General features: G+C 36.2%; 2 protein-coding genes across 2 annotated transcripts in view; one reads left to right on the top strand and one right to left on the bottom strand.

Annotated features, from left to right (window-relative positions):
* Positions 1–20,814, top strand: part of MACROD2 (mono-ADP ribosylhydrolase 2) — a 1,323,621-nt gene that overhangs the window by 199,947 nt on the left and 1,102,860 nt on the right. The window lies entirely within an intron of this gene.
* FLRT3 (fibronectin leucine rich transmembrane protein 3) lies at positions 84–2,033 on the bottom strand. Its single transcript, XM_065401703.1, has one exon. The coding sequence runs from the start codon at positions 2,031–2,033 to the stop codon at positions 84–86; it is 1,950 nt and encodes a 649-aa protein (XP_065257775.1).

Below are 20,814 nucleotides of genomic sequence, written 5' to 3'. Positions count from 1 at the left end.
TTTTTCAGTCTTTTAATCCAGTGTTTTGCAGTAGAACAGCAACCTTTATAGTCACTCTTTCCTGTCCATTATTTCCTTCAGTATCATGAATGTGAATGATCTGAATCTGGTATACCACTGTCTCTGTAGCTTCTGTTACTGCTGCTTTCACTGTGGTTGTTTTTATACAGATTGATTCCATTAGGTGGGAATATGGTATGTATTACAAACTCCTCCTTGGACACTTGGTCATTATTTATTGGTATCATCTGAAAAGAAGTCTCCCTGATTTCTAGGATGGAGTTGTCCTTCTTAGTTCCAGCTTCAGCATAATCATCTTTTCTCCTCCGTCCTTTGCTGTATGCACAGTTCCTTGAAAACAAGGATCCATTTCTGTGGACATACCAGCACACTAACGCAAGCAGTGCTATAGCTACTAGTGCCACCACACCACCTATGATGGCAGCCAAAGGTAAATTAGAATTTTTGTAAGGTTCTTTCTCTTGCTCTCGGTTTAGGGTTGTTGTAGGATTGTACATCTTAAGAGGTGCTGTTTCAGTCTCTATACAAACAGGGGTTTCATCAGACAGATAGATGTTGCTGGTTTCCATGGGAACCATACATACACGGTATGGTGACTCTGGCTCAAGGGCTGTAAGTAGGTAGTCACTCCTATCTCCTGTAACTATTGTTTCAGTTATAGATCCAAAGGCAGGGCTGTGACCCATTTTTAGCCAGCTCAGTCTTAAAGCAGTCATTGGTAGTGCAACTTTCCAAGAAATATGAATGCTCTCGGTGCTTACAGATTTCACAATGATTGTAATGATTTTCCGTACTGGACTTGCTGTGGTTCTGTAGTTTCTATTTAGATTGGGAGTCTTTATGTCTGACTGTTTGGTCACAGAAACTGGCCAGTGCCCTTGGGCAGGGTATAATGTGTTTGGTATTGCAGTAGTAATTTGGATGGTGCTTACAGTATTATCATCCTTACAGTCAAATAGCTCTGTGCTGAGGTCCTTGATAGCCATTCCACGCACTTTCTCTGGTGCTTGACACATCAGTCCACGTACATTAACCTTTAAAGGCAATGATTGAAGCCAGTCACGGACCCATTTCATTTTGCATCCACAGTACCATGGGTTGTTACGAAGAAACAATTGAGTTATGTTGTCCAGGTCATCAAAGATACTCTGAGGTAAATTGCTTAGATTGTTATTGGACATATCTAGTCGATACAACTGCCTTAGGTCAGAGAAAGCATTAGGTGGTACACGATTTATATGATTTTCTTGAAGATAAAGCTTTCTTAGGTTTGTGCCTGGCAAATTTATGGGAGCAGCTGTAAGGGAATTGCGGATCAATGACAGTTCTGTTAGATTGACTAGATTTATGAAGACTTTGTCTCCTAATCCGTGATTGTTTAAAAGATTTCCATCTAAAACCAGACGTTTTAGATTTGTAAGATCTTGAAGGGACACCTCTGAAATTGTGGAAATACGATTATCATCCAAGCGTAGCTCTTCTATCGTTTTAGGCAAACCCCAGGGAATGGTGCTAAGGTGATTTCGAGAGAGAAAAAGTAGTCTGAGATAGATGTTGTCCTGGAAAGCTCCATCTTCAATACTAACAGCAGAAACTGAATTATCATCCAAATGCAATTCTTCCAGATAAGGAATTTGTGAAAGTGAATCATAAGCAATGGTTCTTATATTATTTTCCTGCAAATGCAGTTCTTTAACATACTTAGGGAGATTGGTAGGGAATTCATCTAAACTGTTGTGATACAAGTATATTCTCTCTACCTTAAGCAAGTTTTTCAGGTCTGAAGGAATCCCAGCATTATTTATTTGATTGTTCTGAAGGTAGAGGGTGGTAGCATCCTGTGGAATTCCTGTAGGAATTGATGTCAATTCACGATCATTACAATAAATGAAACCTGCATCACAGCGACACACCGATGGGCATGATTTGGCACTGACAGAATGAGGTGCCATTTTAAGCAACAGCCCTATCTTAGTCCAAATTAGGAAGATGTTCCAAGTTACACTGATCATGGTCAGGAACAATGAGATTTGTACACAGTCTAGTTTTCTGGTCTTCAACAACCTGAAAAAAAGAACAATATTATCCAGATTACTAGTCAAGGAACTACAATGAAAAAACCACTATGAAAATACAGAAGACATCTAAAATGTGTGTATTATTGTGAACTTTGAGTTTTAGCTGAACTGAAGAACAGTTAATTTCATTTCTTACACTAATTGTGCTTAGTTTGGTTTATAGATTTAGTATTATACAGTAACTTGAATATAACCCAACTATGTTTGACTTGTACATTATTTCATTTAAACAAGAAGCATCCTTCTAACAAATACTACACATTCTATGTGTAAAGAAAAGAGGTAGTTTCTTCTCAGATAACTTCATTCCCATCTAAGTATTTGTTCATCTTGGAAGCTCACTTCAAGACAAAATCTTGTCTAAATTTTACATTCAGTTCCTGAAAACCATCAAATAACTTTTATTAGATCAGTTGGGCCATATATAGGTCCCTTAGGGCAGGTCTGCACTATGGGGGAAAGTCGACCTAAGCTGCGCAATTTGAGTTACGTTAGTCGCATAACTCAAGTTGATGTAGCTTAGATCTACTTACCGCAGGGTCCACACTATGCTATGTCGACGGGAGACGCTTCCCGTTGACTCCCCTTACTCTTCTCATTCCGGTGGAGTACCAGAGTCGACAGGAGAGTGATCTGCGGTCAATTTAGCAGGTCTTCACTAGCCCCCAGTAGATTGTTCTCCGCAGTGTCGATCCACCAGTAAGTGGAGACAAGCCCTTAGAGAATAATGAAGCCCTTCCTAAATAACAGTTCCAGAAGTTCTGAAGAGTCCTAAATAACCTTTTAAATAGTCCATGTGTGAACAAAAGAGCAGTGACCAAATACAGCCTCCTCAGTCTTTGATCTGCCCCATGTTGTTGTAATCAATCATGTTATTGCCCTTGATATGTTAAAAATAATTGGAATGTTCAAAAGTGAGAGACCCAAGGAGCTGGTATGTAGCTTGGGAGTGGTTTACATAATCGCTAGAACTACACTTTTCCAGATGATTGGATGGAATATTTCACTACATGCTTAATTTAGTGTTTAAATATTTGTCATTCTCAAAAGTCTCCTTACTAAGCAATATGCTAATAAGCGACTATTTGACAGGTTTACCCACATTTTCACATTTTATTAATTCAAAGTGTGCAGTGTAGACTCTGTACATGAACTGTTGGGATTAGAACTAGATTTGTTTGTACATTCTACTCAAGCAATTAATATTTTTATACATTCTAAGACAACATAATTCAGTTATCATTGTAATTAGGATACTGAAAATTTATAACATCACCTATGCATTATATGATGTCATAATCTCCTCTCTTGCAGATTTATTTATTAATGGCATTTTATTCTCTCAAACTAAAGAAACCCCCACATTATTATTGATCTTACCTTATTTAAAAGTATGAGTAAACTTTCTGCTTGCAGAAATCCAATAAACATAAATTTTTGACTGAGGAGAATGACTTTTGGAGTCTTATGGTTTATTCCATGCAGCTGGTCTTCCTTGACTGTGTTTGCTCAAGTGATTGTTGTTGGTAGTAAATGCTTTATGACTAGTTCCACTGTATTCAGTGAACATTCCAAGAAAGGTTTATCATGGTACATAAGCACACCAGGTTGTGGAGAAGAAAAGCTTCAACTTCCTGTCACGATGCAGGAATGAGATTTCTATTTTGTTCTTCAAACAAAGTCTGTGCATGAAGAATCTCTTTTGTTTTGTGTAAACCCTTAACAGAAATTGATTTCCTTGTATTTCTTACAAACTCTTCTGTATAGCATAGTAGTCAAAGATACTAACTTCAGCTCCACATGATGGAAATCATTCATTATGCTGAAACTTGAATGATGATAGACTCTTCAGGTCCAAGAGAAAAAAAAAAGGGGAGGTTCTGTCCCAAATTATCCAAGTATAAACTTTGTACAGTAGCTACATTCTGATAAATCCATACCTGCTGTGAAAGAACTGCTTCCAACTTTCACTTCTGAACACTTGCTCAAAATTTCCAATGCAGAAAATATTTCCTCATGCTCTATAACCATATGAGTTATTTTACAATAGATTGTTTTTCTTTAATTCATTTAATATTCTTCTGAAGAAACAGGAACATGCTAATTCCTTCTTTAAAAAACCACTCCTCTTATAAAGTGTCCTTTAAGCTGTTAATTTCCTGTGAAAATAAACAGATTTTAAATGAATAACAACAACAGTGGACACTTGCATACAAATAAATGTTGAACTATATTCTTTATACAATTTGAGCTACTTTTATTATTTACATAACCAATATATCTTGTTACCTTAGTATGTTGGTATGTCAGCAAAATGAGTGGAATTGCTAACAGACATTCTGCTGTCTTATTTCACATTTATTGGGATTTTTCTTTAGCTATTTTGTTATAATAGTCTCAGCACGATAGTAATTGAAATCAGCTTTAATCAACAGACTGTAGAGAAATCATGACATATATTCCATTTGATTACAAATAGAAGTCCAGTCTCATTGAACGCTTTGCATACTACTGCTATCTCGGTTTTTATTCTTGCTAAACTGAGGGAACAGATTAATCCTCTTCTTGGTTTTAAATATAAAATGTCAGAAATACTGTTGACTAGTTACTGTATGACAGGTAGAAAGGCTGGGTCTAAGTACTGTTAACATTTTACCTCAATAACAGATACAGTATTTTCAAATTGTGTGAATGCTTAGACTTCTGCATTATTTCATCCTGCAAGGATGGAGAGATGTTCATGGTTGTGGTGTGAGTTATGTATAATATATATTAAAATATGCAATATTGTTAAAACTTTAAGCTATTTTATTACATTTGAAGTATCTCGCCATGAGGTAATTATTTAGAATCAGTGCTATGCTGTAATAATACAATTACGATGCTACTTTACTCCAGTTTCAAACATGCTGGGTGCTAGGGTGTAAGAAATTTTATATCTAAAGAAAAAACGTTTGGTCTGGCTGTTCAGATTTCATGATGGAAGCATAATATCAGATTGTCTTAGACTGTATTTTTCTGCTGGAATCTTATCTCTACTGTGAAGGGTCAAGGGTCATCTGGTCAGATGCTTAAGAGTACATGTACTGTAAGTCCATGTAGAGAGAGTTGGTCTGAAATGGAAATACTACACCCTGAAATTTAAAAAATAATAATGCTGTAACTGCAGTTTGCTTCTCCACTTAGTAATCACATAGATTCCAAAAAGCTGAGCATCTGCTTTAGAATTAAAATGTATGTAGAATAATGGCTGCTCAGGTCCCCAGTTTAAGATGCTGAGGAAAAGTAGAGCTGCTTCTAGTCCACCATAAAATATTAGATCCAATCAGAGACTTGGTTAATTATTGTAGGTATTAACTTTTTTTTTTTAAAGGGCAGATATATTCATTTTGACTTGTGAATCTTGAAAGCGGAATGGTATGCGCCTGATTCTGTTCTGTTACATCTATGCAAATCAAGAGCGTCTCCACTGTAGACCTTGGTGGTAAACCATTGTAAATATGTATTCATTTATTTTCTGAAATCTAACTATTGACACCCATCCTGAAGCATTCTCGTAGGAGTAATGCAAATGTCCACTGAGGAGTAGAGTTATGTTCATAATTGTGGTTTTAACTCTAGGTGTTTTCTTTCCCTCCTTGTTTCACCAATAATGAAAATATTGACTTAAACTGACAAATGTGGCTGTTGTTTGCAGTGTTGTTGTAACTGGATATTAGAAAGACAAAGTGGGTGAGGTAATATCTTTTATTGGGCCACCTTCTTCTGAAGAGCTCTGTCTCATTCACCAAAAGAAGTTGGTCCAATAAAAGATATTAATCACCTTGGGTCTCTAAATGTGCCTCACCCACCTTGTCTCTCTAAATGTGGCTACTGTTAGAATAACAGTTAGAAATATTTTTATTTTTTAACTTAATGCAGTACGTTAAATAAAATATTAATACATGGGTACATTTTGGAAAAATAAAATATAGAATTGCTTATGCTTCTTATGGCATTACTAACCTGTATTGCATGTTGTTTTGTAAACTGGAAAATAAATATAAAAAATCTCAAAGAATCTTTCAGCTCAAATAATGCCTGTAAATGTTTTTGTTTTATATAGCTTCTGTGGCTTTTATTCCTAAATTTGTAATATATTTAATTGTCTAATCTATATAAAAATGAAATCCCCATGGATCTCACATGATATGATAAAGGAAAAGTAGTTTTGAAAAAGGGTGGCATATACTGGAAGGCGGGGGGAGGGGAGAGAGAAGGGAATAAAAGCTTGTTTTAAAGTGCTTTTGAAGTCTGTACTAATTGAAACTCTTAATAAAAGATAGCAGATAATTGCTTTTAAATTAGAACTTTTAATGGTAAATATAGTGCTAAGGTAAAATTAAACTGTAAAAATGTGTATCAATTAGTTTCTAAACATTTACTCCTGAGAAAGAGGAGGAAAAAAAGTTCCAAATTGTGTGGAGAAAGACTATAAATGTATTTGTTTTACCTTTTCAAATTCTAAATTGTTTCCTCTTTGCTCTATTTGACATGCAAACGCTCGTTTATTGCCTCTATTGTACTACTGGCAATGTAGGATTAAACTGAAAACCCTAAAGCTCATTAAGTTCCTGGAATTCTTTATCCCTTCTCTGGAAATTACATCAAAACAAAAGAGAGGGGAAAATACAGGTCTCTTTGGAGAAAAAGACACTGTTTCAAAAATGTGGATTAAGTTTATATCCCTCTCCTCCCTTTACTTAAACTGAGAACAGTTTTCTTCAGGATTTGATTGTGTTTGATATCTTGCATTTCCCTTTTACATCTGAAAGTATAGCTGAAAACAATGTTTTTGCATATCAAAGGCTGCAGTGATCTGTCTACATAGAAGAGGGGAATCCTGCTGCCATGCTCAGACTTCCCTCTTCTTGAGCTGTCTCAACATATTCCCTGACATCAAGTCATTGTAGCCTGGCCTGCAGGATTAAAAGAAAAATGACCCCCACTGGTACAGACACTGTGGCCAGGTTTCCACAACATCAAATTGGGAGGTTTCATGGACCCATGGTTTTGAAAGAAGCTATTAATTTTGGGGGGGTTGGGCGGGGGAACCGTTAAGAGAAAAGAGGGAAAGTTTAAAATATAAGCTTTATAAATAATTTTTTCTTCTTAATGCACAAATCAGTCTCTGGTAACAAAAGTAATATATCTGAACAATTATGAATGGAAGTTTTAAGTACACTTAGTACTAAATTGAATATTTTCATGGCCCTTGCTAAGATAGCAAACTTTCTCTTTTATTGAAACACTATTATCTGTGCATATGTAATACAGCTACTGATAATGTATGAGAAGCCTTCCGTGTACTTATTCCAACAATGAAACTTCACTGGGGCAAATAAATTGCTCAGAGATTTTATTTTAAAATATTCAAAGTAACTTGCATTATATAAAGAAAATGTCTTGTGTCACGACACTTTTATCTATGAAAGGGAAACATCAAACTTGAAGTCTGTATTATAAATAGGTGCACTCTTTTCTGTAGACAGGCAAAAAGAATAAAGGTGTATTAAAATGATGCTGGAACATTGTCAAATGCTAACTTAAAAAAAACACACAACTTTCTTCCAAACTTTGCTAAAAGTTGCATAAAGTCTAGAATTGTTTTATTTCCTGTTAAGCTTGACTTCAATTTAGGCTGCCAAATGCCCCCTCCCCCAATTTTTTTTATTTTAACCCTGTACCATGAAAGCTTATGATTTATTTTCTCTCTAATATCTAAAACAATGGTTTGATAATTTGATAAGCAGTATTTTTAGGCTATAAATGTAACCAAGATGACAAGACATCTAGAATTAACTCCGCTTTTGAGTACAAATTTGATAGTCCAATACATTTCAGTTTCACAGTATCATTTAATTTACTATTCTAAATAAATGTAATTTGAAATGGATGGGTAGCAAAAGAAAAAATGTGTTTAATGTAACTTGTTTTTTATTTGTAAAAGTAATTGAGTTGTCCATTGTATATGTGGCCAATTTAGAAACTTGGGTTAAATAACTAGTTTACAAAGGCCTTACTTGCTCTTAAAAAGCTTGAAAAGATTTTTTAAAAGTGCACATAGTACTCAACTGTATATAAAACAAAGTGTAGGCATTGTTTTCTTGAATGTTCTACTCAGACTTAGTTAATAGCAACAGCAAAATGCTTTCTAAGCACCCTGTCTAGTAATTGAAATTTCCAGGATCATCATATTTCAGGAAGGTGCCCCATTCTTTTGTTTAATGCTAGGCAAGCAGAAGGACCTCTAACTATTCTCATGAGGGCCAAAGAATTTAAGGTTTTGGTGAAGTGCAAGTGTGATTTTAGTTTGGGATCCGTCTTTTCCCGTTGAATAAGGTTTTTCTTTGGCTTATGGAAAATCAATTGTAAATGCTCAAAAATATTTATTCTTCTCCCCCCCCTGCCCCCCGCCACCTTCCCCAAGGCTGATAGTGAATGAACCTGAGACTGCTTCATGTACTTCTGTTTGTAAAACTAAATCAGGTTTCTTTAAAACAAAAATGAAATTTCATGGAGAGTATATTAGCTTGAACTTGACTGGAAATGGATAATGATTATAAGGGTTACTTTCTGCCTCTTTTGCATGGCATAAAGTAGAAGCAAAATCAGTATTCATTGGAGTGGATGAAAAGTGGCATAAGAAATATTTGTTTTCAGTTAATATTTTCTGAATTTTTTTTGTTGCTAGTATTTTTGCTACTATTGACCTAAATCAGAAATGCAAATTTGCTGCTGTTAGCTTGAAAAGTTCAGAGTACAGTAGAAGTGTACTTATTTGAAATAAAATTATCTGCTTTAATTCTATGAAGGTTGCAGCTTTGATTTGGTAAATTTTAAATCAGAAATAAAATAGCACTCAGGAGGGGTGGGAGTTGTACTCTCTGGGCTTAACCTAATATGCCTTCTAGGTTTTCTTTTCAAAGTTGCTGCTAAGGTAACTTGTCCACATCTGAAGTGAAAGAAGAGAGAACAAATGCTGTCATTGTCTCCCAATAAAACCATTTTTTCCCCTTGTTAAATTTAAGTGGAATAGTATCTGGAAGGGTTTTAACAAATGCCTGGCACTGAAGTTGAGGCATAACAAGAGGCTATGTATATACTAAATACTGTTTAGCTTAGCTGATAGATAAGCTTCAATGTTTTGTTTCTTTCCCACTTAGGAATAGTTGTTGATCGTCTTAGTTGTTTGGTTTGGTAGCTATTGACTGATTAAAGTGCTCTCCAATATATAAAATGAACTTGGTGAAAATGTTCAAGTAATTATGTGATCGGAGTTATCAGCCCTTAATGAGGGGAGCATGGTTTGTGGTACATAATGTCTTCTTTACTAAAAGCTTAATTCAGGATACCAGTCTACTGTGATTATTTCAGCTACTTATCAAAATAAGTGTACATGCTTGCTGTATTAATGTTGCTCCGGCAGTCTTGAAAATGATATCTGCAGTCTTCTGTTGTGAAGGAGTTATTGAGTAAAAACTTCAGAAATATTAGCTATTAACATAAATGTGTCCTGCTAGAAAGTGAAAAAGATGTCCATCTACCAGTTGAAGGCATTAAAAATTGTTGTAATGAAAACGTGTGCAAACTGTAATACAACAATAATTTAGTTGGGTAGACATCACTGCCTTAAATCATCAATTTAAACTAAAACAGTTCATTGCAAAGATATTATAAAAAATAAATGAATCAGGGACACATCTTTATTTGTTCTTGCTGTAAAAAGAACACATTGTCTTTCTGAAGATTAAGGCTTGCTGTGAATTTACTACAGAGTTTTTGCCCACTGGGGGGTGGTACACACTACAAAAAGTCTGTTTTAAGAGCCACAAGTCAGATGTTTTTTGCTGCTGTCCAGTTTTCTCTGCTTTAATTACAACAAAGCCTCCTGTTGAGAAAAACAGTGGAGGCCTCCAAGGGAAAAAAAATCAGTCTTTGAAAGATTTTACTGAACTTTACTTCCCATGTTGATTTAATTAACCGTGGTGTTTTATCTGGTCATTCTCAGTGAGAATGTTAGTAGAACTAAATAGTATGAATTTAAGAAAATTTAAGAGATCAATTTAATATTTTATAAATGGGGTCTGTGACAAGGGGTGATCACAGTTCCTGGGGAAGGGTAGGTCACAGAATAGAGAGAAAATATGCCTTTTAGTAGAATAAAATTTTGAGGAAAAACTGAAATTCTCAATAATGGAATTAACACAATTGCTATATAGAACCAACTATCTATATTTTCAGTTAATTGGCTTTTTATAAACCAGGACTGTATGGTACCTAGTAACTTCTGAATCTGAAATAGTTTAAAACAAAGGTGAGGGCTTGTAAACTAAAGCGTGGTGAAAGGTTTTTGGAAGATATTAAATTAACCTTAAAATTTTCAGGTTTAGGGGAAAAAACAAATAAAAAAAAATTCACCTACCAAGTGAGTCAGTTAGGACATGTGACATATATTGACAAGAAAAATACATATGGATCTTTGTTTTTTAGAGCAGACAATTTTTTTCTCTTTACTTAAATTGATGTTTGCATTTTCCATCTTGCCACAAAGAAAGGTTCATTAAGACTCCATATCCTGAGGCAGTAGATGGTGAGCATAACTGGAATTTCTATCTGTTTGGGCAGTATAGTCTAGCAAAGAAAATGGGGCTAAAGATAATTAATAGCTTATTAAAGTCAGACAGCTGCAAAATTTTAATCATTTTTTTTAACATGGTCTCATTTAAACACTGAGAATTTATGGTAGAAAAGGAATATCCACATTTTTTTTTTTTTTATTTCCAAGAGATAATTAGGGAACAGACCTTGCATCTTGAAATCAGTGTGACAATTTCTTTGTAAGAGCAACTTGAATTGTGGAATGATTCTGCATTTTACTAGTATTGATGTATAGAAAGTGTTTAATAGTACATTGTGAACTGACCAGAATTAATGCCTTAAAAAAGGGAGAGAAGTGACTTTCATGTTCCAACCAAATTAGTAATCTATGGCTAACAATACCCTTCATTAATTAGTTAATTATATGCATTCATTGTCACTGTAATACATTTGTAACACTCTAGCAACTTTGCCTTGATGTGTCAGAGATGTGCTCAATCAAATTATTTGCCGTCAGAGAGTAAAAGTTAGTCCAACTTAAATAAAATATCTAAAATACAGAGAGCATCCTCTTTCCACAGCTTGTTTGTTTTTTTGCCAATGCTTTATTAACTTAAGTCTTAGAGTAATGCTAGCTGAATCAGAAACATATATTTGGATGATAAAATCTCCTCTGGATGTTAAAACAACTTCTGTAATAGCATATATTATGCACTCTTGGAAAAATGGCAAGTAAAATTAATAACTTACTGAGTAACATGGGAAAACAGAGCAAAGTTTATTAAAACTAGACATATCGGGTCCATAGAAAGAAGTATCAGCCAACTCTCATATTTTTTTCCCTTTCTTTTTGTTTTTAATGTGGTTTCTAAGAAAATCGGGGCCTGTTGCATTCTTTCTTAACATGCGTGCAACCATTTTGTTCAACACATAACCCCACTGGGGATTTTGTGTGATGTATGCAACATTTTGTGTGTGGGGGGGGTTAACTGAAAAAATACTTTTTCACATTGTGAATACATACAGTCATGGAGAAAAACTGTTTTCAAATGAATGGCTAAATTGCATACAGTGTAACACCAGAAGGATTTTTTAAAATTACTGAATATAGCAATCTGGTCCCTTTGCACTGCCCTAAAGCTTAGCTTTGTTAGTCTGTCTGACTAGATTTATTGAATTACTATGCAGGTCACATACTACATTTGTCTAAGCAATGAAATTTGGCATTATATTGGGGAAGGAATATATTTTTAAACCATATCCTCTCTATACTGAATTAAACAGTTAAAACTCAAATGTCTTGTTTCAGAATTACAGACGTGGGATAGTAATGCAGGCTTTAGAATCTAGGTGTAGCTGTTTGTTTATCCTTCACAAAAAATTGTAAGTATACAGACGCAGATCTAGCTGTGAGCAAGATATTTGTTCCTTATGTACTGAATACTCATGTGCGAAGGATCATTGATTTCCTTTCACAGCTGTAAAAACGACTATTAAGGGGATCATACCACACATGCAGTACTGGCCAGGCTTGGAAAATATGATTTTTTTAATTTTAGTGAGGGATCTATAGTGTATTTTCTAGTATTTGGTTAGAGCAAAATAGTAGCAATGTTTGCAAAGATTGATGCTAGTATGCCGACTGAAACTTGATTGCTAAATATGAACCATGTTTTAAATGAACTTCTTATATTTGTACAGCACTGTAGAAGTGCATCATAACTTTGCATTTATCATCTTCATACTGATCTCTAATAGTAAAATTTTGCCTTGTTGCACGTGAAAAATTCCCAGTGGGGAAGTAAAATATAAAACTTTTGAGGAAATTAGGAGAAATCAATGAAAACGCTTACCTGCAAGGTGAGAAAAAGAATTCTTATTTACAATGCAGCAACAGCCGTTATTCCACTTCGAATGGTTATGCGAAGTAATAAAAGCCCTTATTTCAGGTCCAGTAACAAAAAGCAAGAGCAGCTAATAGCAGCTATGGAGTGAGTGTATACTGTGTCAGATCACTTCTCCTACGCTGCGAAGGAGTGAGAGAAGGAAAGCATTCCAGTTACGTGCACACAGCCCACCTCAAAGTCTGAAGTTAAAGCTTCACCTAACAGTGGTTGAATAAAGAGCTGATGTCATAAATGGGCAGGTCTTATCTTGGCTCTTGTTTAGTGAGTAACTGGATAAGCAGACGCACAAGGAATGTGCATTACCAACACTAGAGGGAGTAGAAGGCAACTACAGCACAGTCTGCCAAACCTGAAATCTTGGTCAGTACTATTAGGTTTGTAACCAACCTGATAAATACTAACACTTTTAAGATTTATTAAAGTCAAGTGCCTTTTAAAATTATTATGCCGGCAGAATATGATTTATAACAGTACAGAAAGAGTGGGTGAATTTCTTATTTTGGTAGATATGCCTTTTCAGAAGAAAATTGGAAACAACTGTTCTTACTCAATGGAAACAAATGTTACATTTGTAAATAAGATGTAATTACATAATCAAAGACAACTACATCTTTGAGTCTAAATGAGTAAAAATAAAACGTCAACATAATTTTTACATAGAGAGTCAAATAACATAAACTTCTGAGAAACTGTTCAGTATTCAAGATCTGTAGGTTTAAAGTAAAACGTTTATGAATAATTTTTATTTCCCTTTTATAATCTGTTTCATTTTGTGACTAAAAAAATTACTAAAAATATTACTGAAATCTCATTTGAGACATGACATTCTTTTTTGACTTTGTGGCGAATGTATTGTAGATTTGGATTTGTAGAGAATCAGGGAGAGCTTTGAAATAGTTAATTGCTCAAAAAAGGTTTTTGTATGTATTAACTAGTGTAAACAAATGCTATACTTCATGAAATAAGGCGAGGATCTCAGGAGGAAAGTCATTCCTATGTAGAAACAAATTGGATTTTTGACTGTGCTGGTTTCATTCAAAAACTGTAGGCATGAAGTAATTCATTTGATGAACAATAAACAACTGCAGGGACCCTTGGGAGGTCATGTTGACATAGGACTCATAAGAGATTATTCATCTCTAGCTTTGAATAATGTTTCCTTAAAGGCATTAGTATTGCAAAGTCCATATTAAATTAGTAAAGGCGTAATTGTTTTTCTTATTATCCTCTAAAACACCTATTTGAGATGCTTATTTTAGTTCTTAGGAAAGTCAGATGAGGACAAATAAGGCATTGTAAATACTCATATCTTTTTAATTCATTGATAAGTAACATCATTTAGAAAATAAATTTGCTTAATAATTTCTTCCTACAACATAGTTTCCTTTTACTAGTAGCTTATTAACTTGCACAAGTGCTATTTGATTTAGCATAGTTGACATTTTCCATTGTCTTTTTAAATTTCCCTCAAAATATTTGTTTCTTTGAGGTCAGTCAATTGCTGTCTCCTACGAGTATTTGATTATATTCTCTTCATTAGCTTCATTTAGTTTATCTTGTCTGTATGCTTGTTTGATAGAGCAGTTTGACCCTGGTATTCACCAGTAAGACTAGGTGATATCAAAGTAGAAGGCAAGCTCATGATAAGGGCTATGTTGACCTCAATTGTTCAATGATTGCACTTTTTGTGGCATCGGAGGACAGCAAGGCCAAGCTCCATTATGTTTGCAAGGGATCTGGATTTCTTTAAGTCTAAGGCTTATGGAAACCACTAGGAACACAAGAAATTATCAACTTGGTACTTACATTGCTTAAATAAGGTCTAACTGTAGAACTGAACTTTCTAGTTGTTTATTATTTTCCTGAAAAAAGATGTCCATTTACTTCATGCTAAATTTTTTAAATCTTCAAAATTCACCTTTTGTAAACATGAATTTCCCATTTAAATATATTTTTCATTACCAATGTTTGCTGTATCTGATTTTGATGTGGTTGAAACATCAAAATGGTACACGTTCCATTTTTCTTTAAATATAGGGGGCGAGGGGAAGTCCTAATAGGAATGTTCTCAAGCTTTTTTAAGAGAATGAGAATTTTCTCCTACATTTCCGGAATTCCAGTCCTCATTTGAATACATTAAAAATGTGCTTTATTAAATATACAATGGACTATAACTTTATGAATAAAAACTTGTCAGAGAAAAGAGTTGAGATAATTACATATTTAAAAATATTTTTAGACATTCATCTAGACAATTAACCAGTTTTTCTCTAGGCAGATTTATTTGTTCAATGTCAGCAAATTCACCAGCAAAATAACAGGTAAAAACTGTGTAATGCTAATTTTAACAGTTCATAAAATCTCTTCCCAGTGTGCTAAATGCATTGGGCTTTGCCCTTGGAAGAGCTACTTGTGGACTCCTTTGCTCATCGGTTATACTAAGGGTCATTTAACTTATATATATTGTATTGCAGGCATTGTATTGCAGCATGCCTCTGTTCAGTTGTCATGCAAAACAAGACTATTGAATATGGTAATTCAGGGTAGATTTTGAATTCTGAGTATTCTAAAAGTGTTTCTTAAAACTCAGATTCCATTAAGATTAGGAAAGCATCTTTAAAACATGTTGTATTCCTAGAATCTCTGAAGTCTAGCCCAGTTTTATCAATCAACAGGTTGCGATGCATGTTACAGCACATCAATACTATATTTTAATATGTACCTGTGGGATGTTCATAAAAGATATGGAGTGCCCATTCAGCTATCTTTTAGCCTGTGAGGTCTGGCCAACTACGGAATGTAGTAGTAGAAATTGGAGTAAATCTTCCTGAACAATTCCAAAGGGTATTTGAGAAATAATTAGATTTTACCAGCTCACAGCCTAAGAATACTGAAACTTTTTTTAAAAATGCTATAATTAACTTATTTTTATTACTATCTTTTTATTGAGACTCCTTAAATATATTATTTAAGAAAACTTCAAATACTTTACACAACAAACTGTTGTAGCTTAACAACTTGACTGTTTGTTTATTTTTTAAAATGCAAAAATTGAAGACCTTGATTTGGAACTCTATTAATGGTAGTGGAGCTACTCATCTGAAGAAAAGGTGTATGCGTTGCAAATATATGAAAATTTAGAAGTGTAATGAGTTATAATTTAGTTTCTTTCTAAGTTAATAGTCTAAGATAGTAGGGAAAATAGTCTCTTTGCCTGTACTTAATGTATAGAAATCCTTGTGACAGGGAGATTGGAAATTAAACTTTTTGGCAAATCTATAGGGAAATTACTTGTTGGAAGATGTGTGGCAATACTGTTAAGGCCCAAAAGTCTAGGAGGCTTTTGAGGCTAACAAGTCATAAATTCAGAATACTCTATTATACACTGTTCATAACACATTATGTCATACAAGTGCATAGTTCATAACATATATGCATGTATTACATACATGGTTCTCCTATGTGTCATCCATCTTGATCTTTCTGAATTACCACCAAGTAAGGTATACTATCAAGTCAAAGTGATAACTGTGTATTTTTAGCATCCTGCTTGTACTGATGGTGATTGCAGTTCCAGAAACTGCCCTTGACTAAAGGGTGATTTCAGCATTTTTTATGTGATTTCCTACGCATTTTGCATTGGGAATGAAATAGTTATTCCAGAAGGACATGGTGGGCAAGGTAATATCTTTAATTGGACCAACTTCTGTTGGGGTGAGAGAGAAAGACAAGCTTTTGAAGTCAGTCCAATAAAAGATATTACCTCACCCATCTTGTCTCTCTAATATGCTGGGACGGACACGACTACAAACTACACTGCATACAATTCCAGAAATAATTTTCCAGCAGGAGGAAACAGACACCCTGAAGACTGCAGGAGAAAACTGAATTATTTCGTGTTTAGGAGCTTCCCACAAGTGGCACTCACTTGCTCAGTGCTCAGTACTGCTCTCAGTGGCAGATTAGCTACTGGGACAACAGGGGCTGTGCACAGGGGCCCTGGCCAATAGGGTGCAGGGGATGTCCCTGCACCCTGACAGAGCTCCTTGGCAAGAGTGCCGGGGAAGGGCAGGGGGTAGGAGGGGACTGCAGGCGGAAGGGGTGGGGAGAGGATCCCACTTGCTCTGGCCCAGGGCCCCACAAACCCCTAATTCACCTTTTACTGCTCTTTCAGAAACTCAGTGAACTGATGTGAAATGGGGTGTTAGTGGAGCTGAGCTTATTGAAAGATGTCCCTAATTAACAGATCAGCTTTAAAGGCATGTTGGAGCAATTTCCAGAGTAGCTTGCCCCAATTTAAAACAGGGAATACACTAATTTGTAGTGACACTGAAGGAAAGAAAAGCAACAGTTTAAGCTGCAACTTACCAGAAGAATGTCACAATGGTAATGAATAATATACGTAGGTATTGCTTCAGAAACAAAATTGTTTTGCAGTTTATAAGCCTATAATATGTTAAGTGAATCTTACTTCAAATTATGTGATTTTTAAAAAAATATAGTTTGGAAAAAGTGAGTCCCTCAAAAGTAAGCAAATGGCTAAATTTTGCGTTCAGTTTCAGCATTGTACATATGGAGTAACCCCAGTGCAGCAGCTCTAGATTTCAGAATGTGGCCCATAGTGTAGAAGATAATCCATAGTGGAGATGATAAAATATGAGTGGAGAAGACTCTTAACCATATGTGCATTTTCCTGACAGTAACTTATTGGATATAATTGTCTTGAGTTTAAATATTCCTTTATGTTTGTTTAAAAGCCCGAAGAATAACCACCACAGCTGTCTTTTTATTTCCTCCCTCCTCCCCACACTGTCTTCTAGTTTCCTTAATAGCCCTGGGGAAAGGCCTCATCAATTCAGAGGTGCCCCTGATGTAATCCTGTCCCTCTCTTCTTCTTCCCTAAGGCCAGTCAGAAAATAAACAGTGGTTGCTTATCAGATGATATCCTATTGACAAAGAAACAAGCTCATTGACTGGCTAAATAAAAGCAAAAAATGTACAACTAAAATATAAATGGTAGGATTTTTTTTTTTTTTTACATCAAACATACTAGGATTGATAATGGCCTTTTTAATTGAAAATACAATGAGTAAAACATGATAAAACAATTGAATGGTTTTCTTCAAATACTAGTTGTTACAAAATAAATTAATAGTCCCATAATTGCCCCAGTCCTGAGCTTTGTATTAGAGACTTAATAAATCACTCATAAATATATCTTATGCTTATTTAATATATAAATAACTTATCAGTGTCTTAGACAGCTTGTCCAATGTACAACGTGAACAAATTAAAATAAACACAATACAGTTAAGAGTCTGTTCCCTAAGTTAGGGCTTGTCTACACTTACTCACAGTAGATCAAAGTGCACTAGGGAACTTTTAATGTGTGGTAGAAGGGTCCAGATGGACAGTTATTATGAGGCACACTACAGAAATGTGGCTTTACACTCCTGCTTGCCACCTACTGACTGTTCGTCTAGTCAAGCCCTCAGATAGCTTGGCTTCTCATTTCCTTGCTCCAGTGGTTTTGTGTTTGGAAGGGATATAAACTTGCATGCTTCAGGTTGTAAACCAATCTCTAATTAAAAGGGATTAGAAAGAAACTTCCCCTGGGGGCAGATAACTTCATAATTATGACTAGAGGGTTTTTTGCACTTTCCTCTGAAGCAACTGTTACTGGTCAGAGGCAGAATATTGGACAAGATGGACTTCTGGTCTGATCTGGTATGGGGTTTTTATATTCCTAGTCAGTTTCACTTTTATTCTGTTCTCGACCTATTTACCATTGTGGGCCACATATTGGGTTGCCAACTTTCTACTCGCACAAAACCGAACACCCTTGCTCTGCCCCCTGTCCCGCCCCACCCATTCTCACTGCATTCCCCCCCCCCCCCCGTCGCTTGCTCTCCCCACCCTCACTCACTCATTTACACCAGGTTGACTCCTCAGGGGGTTGGGGTGTGTGAGGGTGCAGGCTCTGGGGAGGGCCTGGGGATGAGGGATTTGGGGTGCAGGAGAGTGCTCCGGGCTGGGACCGAGGGGTTCAAGGGCGGGAGGGGGATCAGGGCTGGGGCGGGGGGTTGGGGCGGGGGGGGGTGGGGGCTCCGGCTGGGGGTGTGGGCTCTGGGGAGGGGCTGGGGATGAGGGGTTTAGGATGCAGGAGGGTGCTCTGGACTGGGACCGAGGGGTTTGGAGGGGGACAGGGGGTTGGCGTGCAGGGGGGCCAGGGTTGCAGACTCCGGGCGGTGCTTACCTCAGGCAGCTCCCAGAAGCAAGGGCATGTCCCCCCTCTGGCTCCTATGTGGAGGCGAGGCCAGGTAGCTCTGCGTGCTGTTCCTAGCCAATGGGAGTTGCGGAGCTGGTGCTTGGGGCGGGGGCAGCACGTGGAACCACCTGGCTGCCCCTACGCCTAGGAGATGGAGTGGGGACATGCTGCTGCTTCCAGGAGCCACGGCAGGTAGGGAGCCTGCTTTAGCTCCACTGCGCAGCCGACCAGACTTTTAACGACCCAGTCAGCAGTGCTGACTGGAGTCGCCAGGGTCCCTTTTTGACCGGGCGTTCCGGTCAAAAACCGGACACCTGGTCACCCTAGCCACTTATTCGGCCCACAATGTGTTCTGTGGGCTGCTTCCAATTCTACCTGTATGGCCCTGAAGATGTTACATGGACTGCAGCTCTGTACTGATTGGGCCACAAGAAGCCCGTGGGCTGCAAGTTGAGAACCACTGTTCTAGATAATCTGGCTTTCAGGTTCTCATGCCCTAGAACAGTGCTGCAATATTTGATTTTCACTTACTGTAGAAGAATGCTCATATGAACAAAAATGATTTCCCTTGGCGTGTAAAAATGTCTTCAAAATCTTTGTACTGTCTTGTTGTTTTGTGAAAGGGTGTAGATACAGAATCAACATTTGGGGCCAAATTTGACCCAACAGTGACTCTCTTAAACTATCTTTATATATATATATATATATATATATATATATATATATATATATATCAAAAAAGCACCCAAAATTAGTATGTTGCTAATATATGCCAAGTGAACAGCATCTATCTTGGATACACTTCTGGACAGATTAAAAATGGTGCTCTTCATAGTGGCAATGAAGTTTAGTCTTGTTTTTGTTTTTTTTAACTCAAAAATGGTTTTAACTGAAACTTTTAATTTGCTATGAACTATAAACCCCATCTCATTGGTATATAAATCCTGAAACACGTTCTGGTAGGTTCAACTTACTAAAAACCAGAAGCCTAGCATGAAAGTGTCGGCACACACCCCAGCTGAAAACTGATAGAGAAAAGCTGAGAGAATTGTCACAGCTGGGTTTACAACTTGTCTTCTTACTTAAGCACGATCATATCTTTAAAAAAAATGAAATCTCAACAGATAAAGAAAACCTCTCTCTCTATTGTTGTTGTGTTTGTTAGTTGTCAATTTTTGCTATACAGATAAATGTAAAAACCTACTTTATTCTTTCCTGTACAATTTTAAAAATGGGTATAGGAAAAAAAAAACTATTGTAACTCTATATTCTTCTATGTGAATAAGTTACTTTCAGGGTCGGCCATTCCAGCATGATCATTACAGGTTTAAAATGAGCCAACTCTCTAGAATCTGCATAGCCAAAATTGACATCCTGTGAACTGCTTTAATGGCTCTGCATGTGTGCCTTTTAGAAACATGGAAAAGTAAACTTTTAAGCCCCAGGAGTTTTTTCACTGTTCACAGGTTTTGTGTGAAACTGTTTCTCTGTGTGTGAAGACAAAACTTGAAGTGGGATATGTCACCTGGAAACATAGACGTTATAAGTCTGAATGACAGGCAGTCGCAGCACGTGCAAGAGATCCTTGCTGGCTTGAAGACTATATTTATTTTACTTTGGCCATACCACGCTCTTCCACAAGCAGCTGTAAAAGCAGCATTGCCTCCTGGGTAGCTAAGGTCTTCCACCATTACTGTGGTAAACGTACTTAGGGAATGGCTTTTACTCTCAAAAAAATTTGTTCTAGGCTGTATCTTGTGTGATGTATAAGTTCCACATAAGGAACTACCAAATTTGGCGTGATTTCTTTAGGTTGTGATATTACTACAAAACAGATGTCATTTTATATGCTCTCTGTACTTCTGTAACTCAAATTCAATTTTCAGGTAATCTATTATAA

Source organism: Emys orbicularis, chromosome 3, assembly GCF_028017835.1.
Source record: "Emys orbicularis isolate rEmyOrb1 chromosome 3, rEmyOrb1.hap1, whole genome shotgun sequence".
Classification (NCBI taxonomy): domain Eukaryota; kingdom Metazoa; phylum Chordata; order Testudines; family Emydidae; genus Emys; species Emys orbicularis.
This window is presented reverse-complemented; position numbering and strand designations above follow the sequence as displayed.

What these genes read in the sequence shown, in the direction of transcription:
- FLRT3 (XM_065401703.1), bottom strand. Translation starts at nt 2,033, where the DNA reads ATGATCAGTGTAACTTGGAACATCTTCCTAATTTGGACTAAGATAGGG.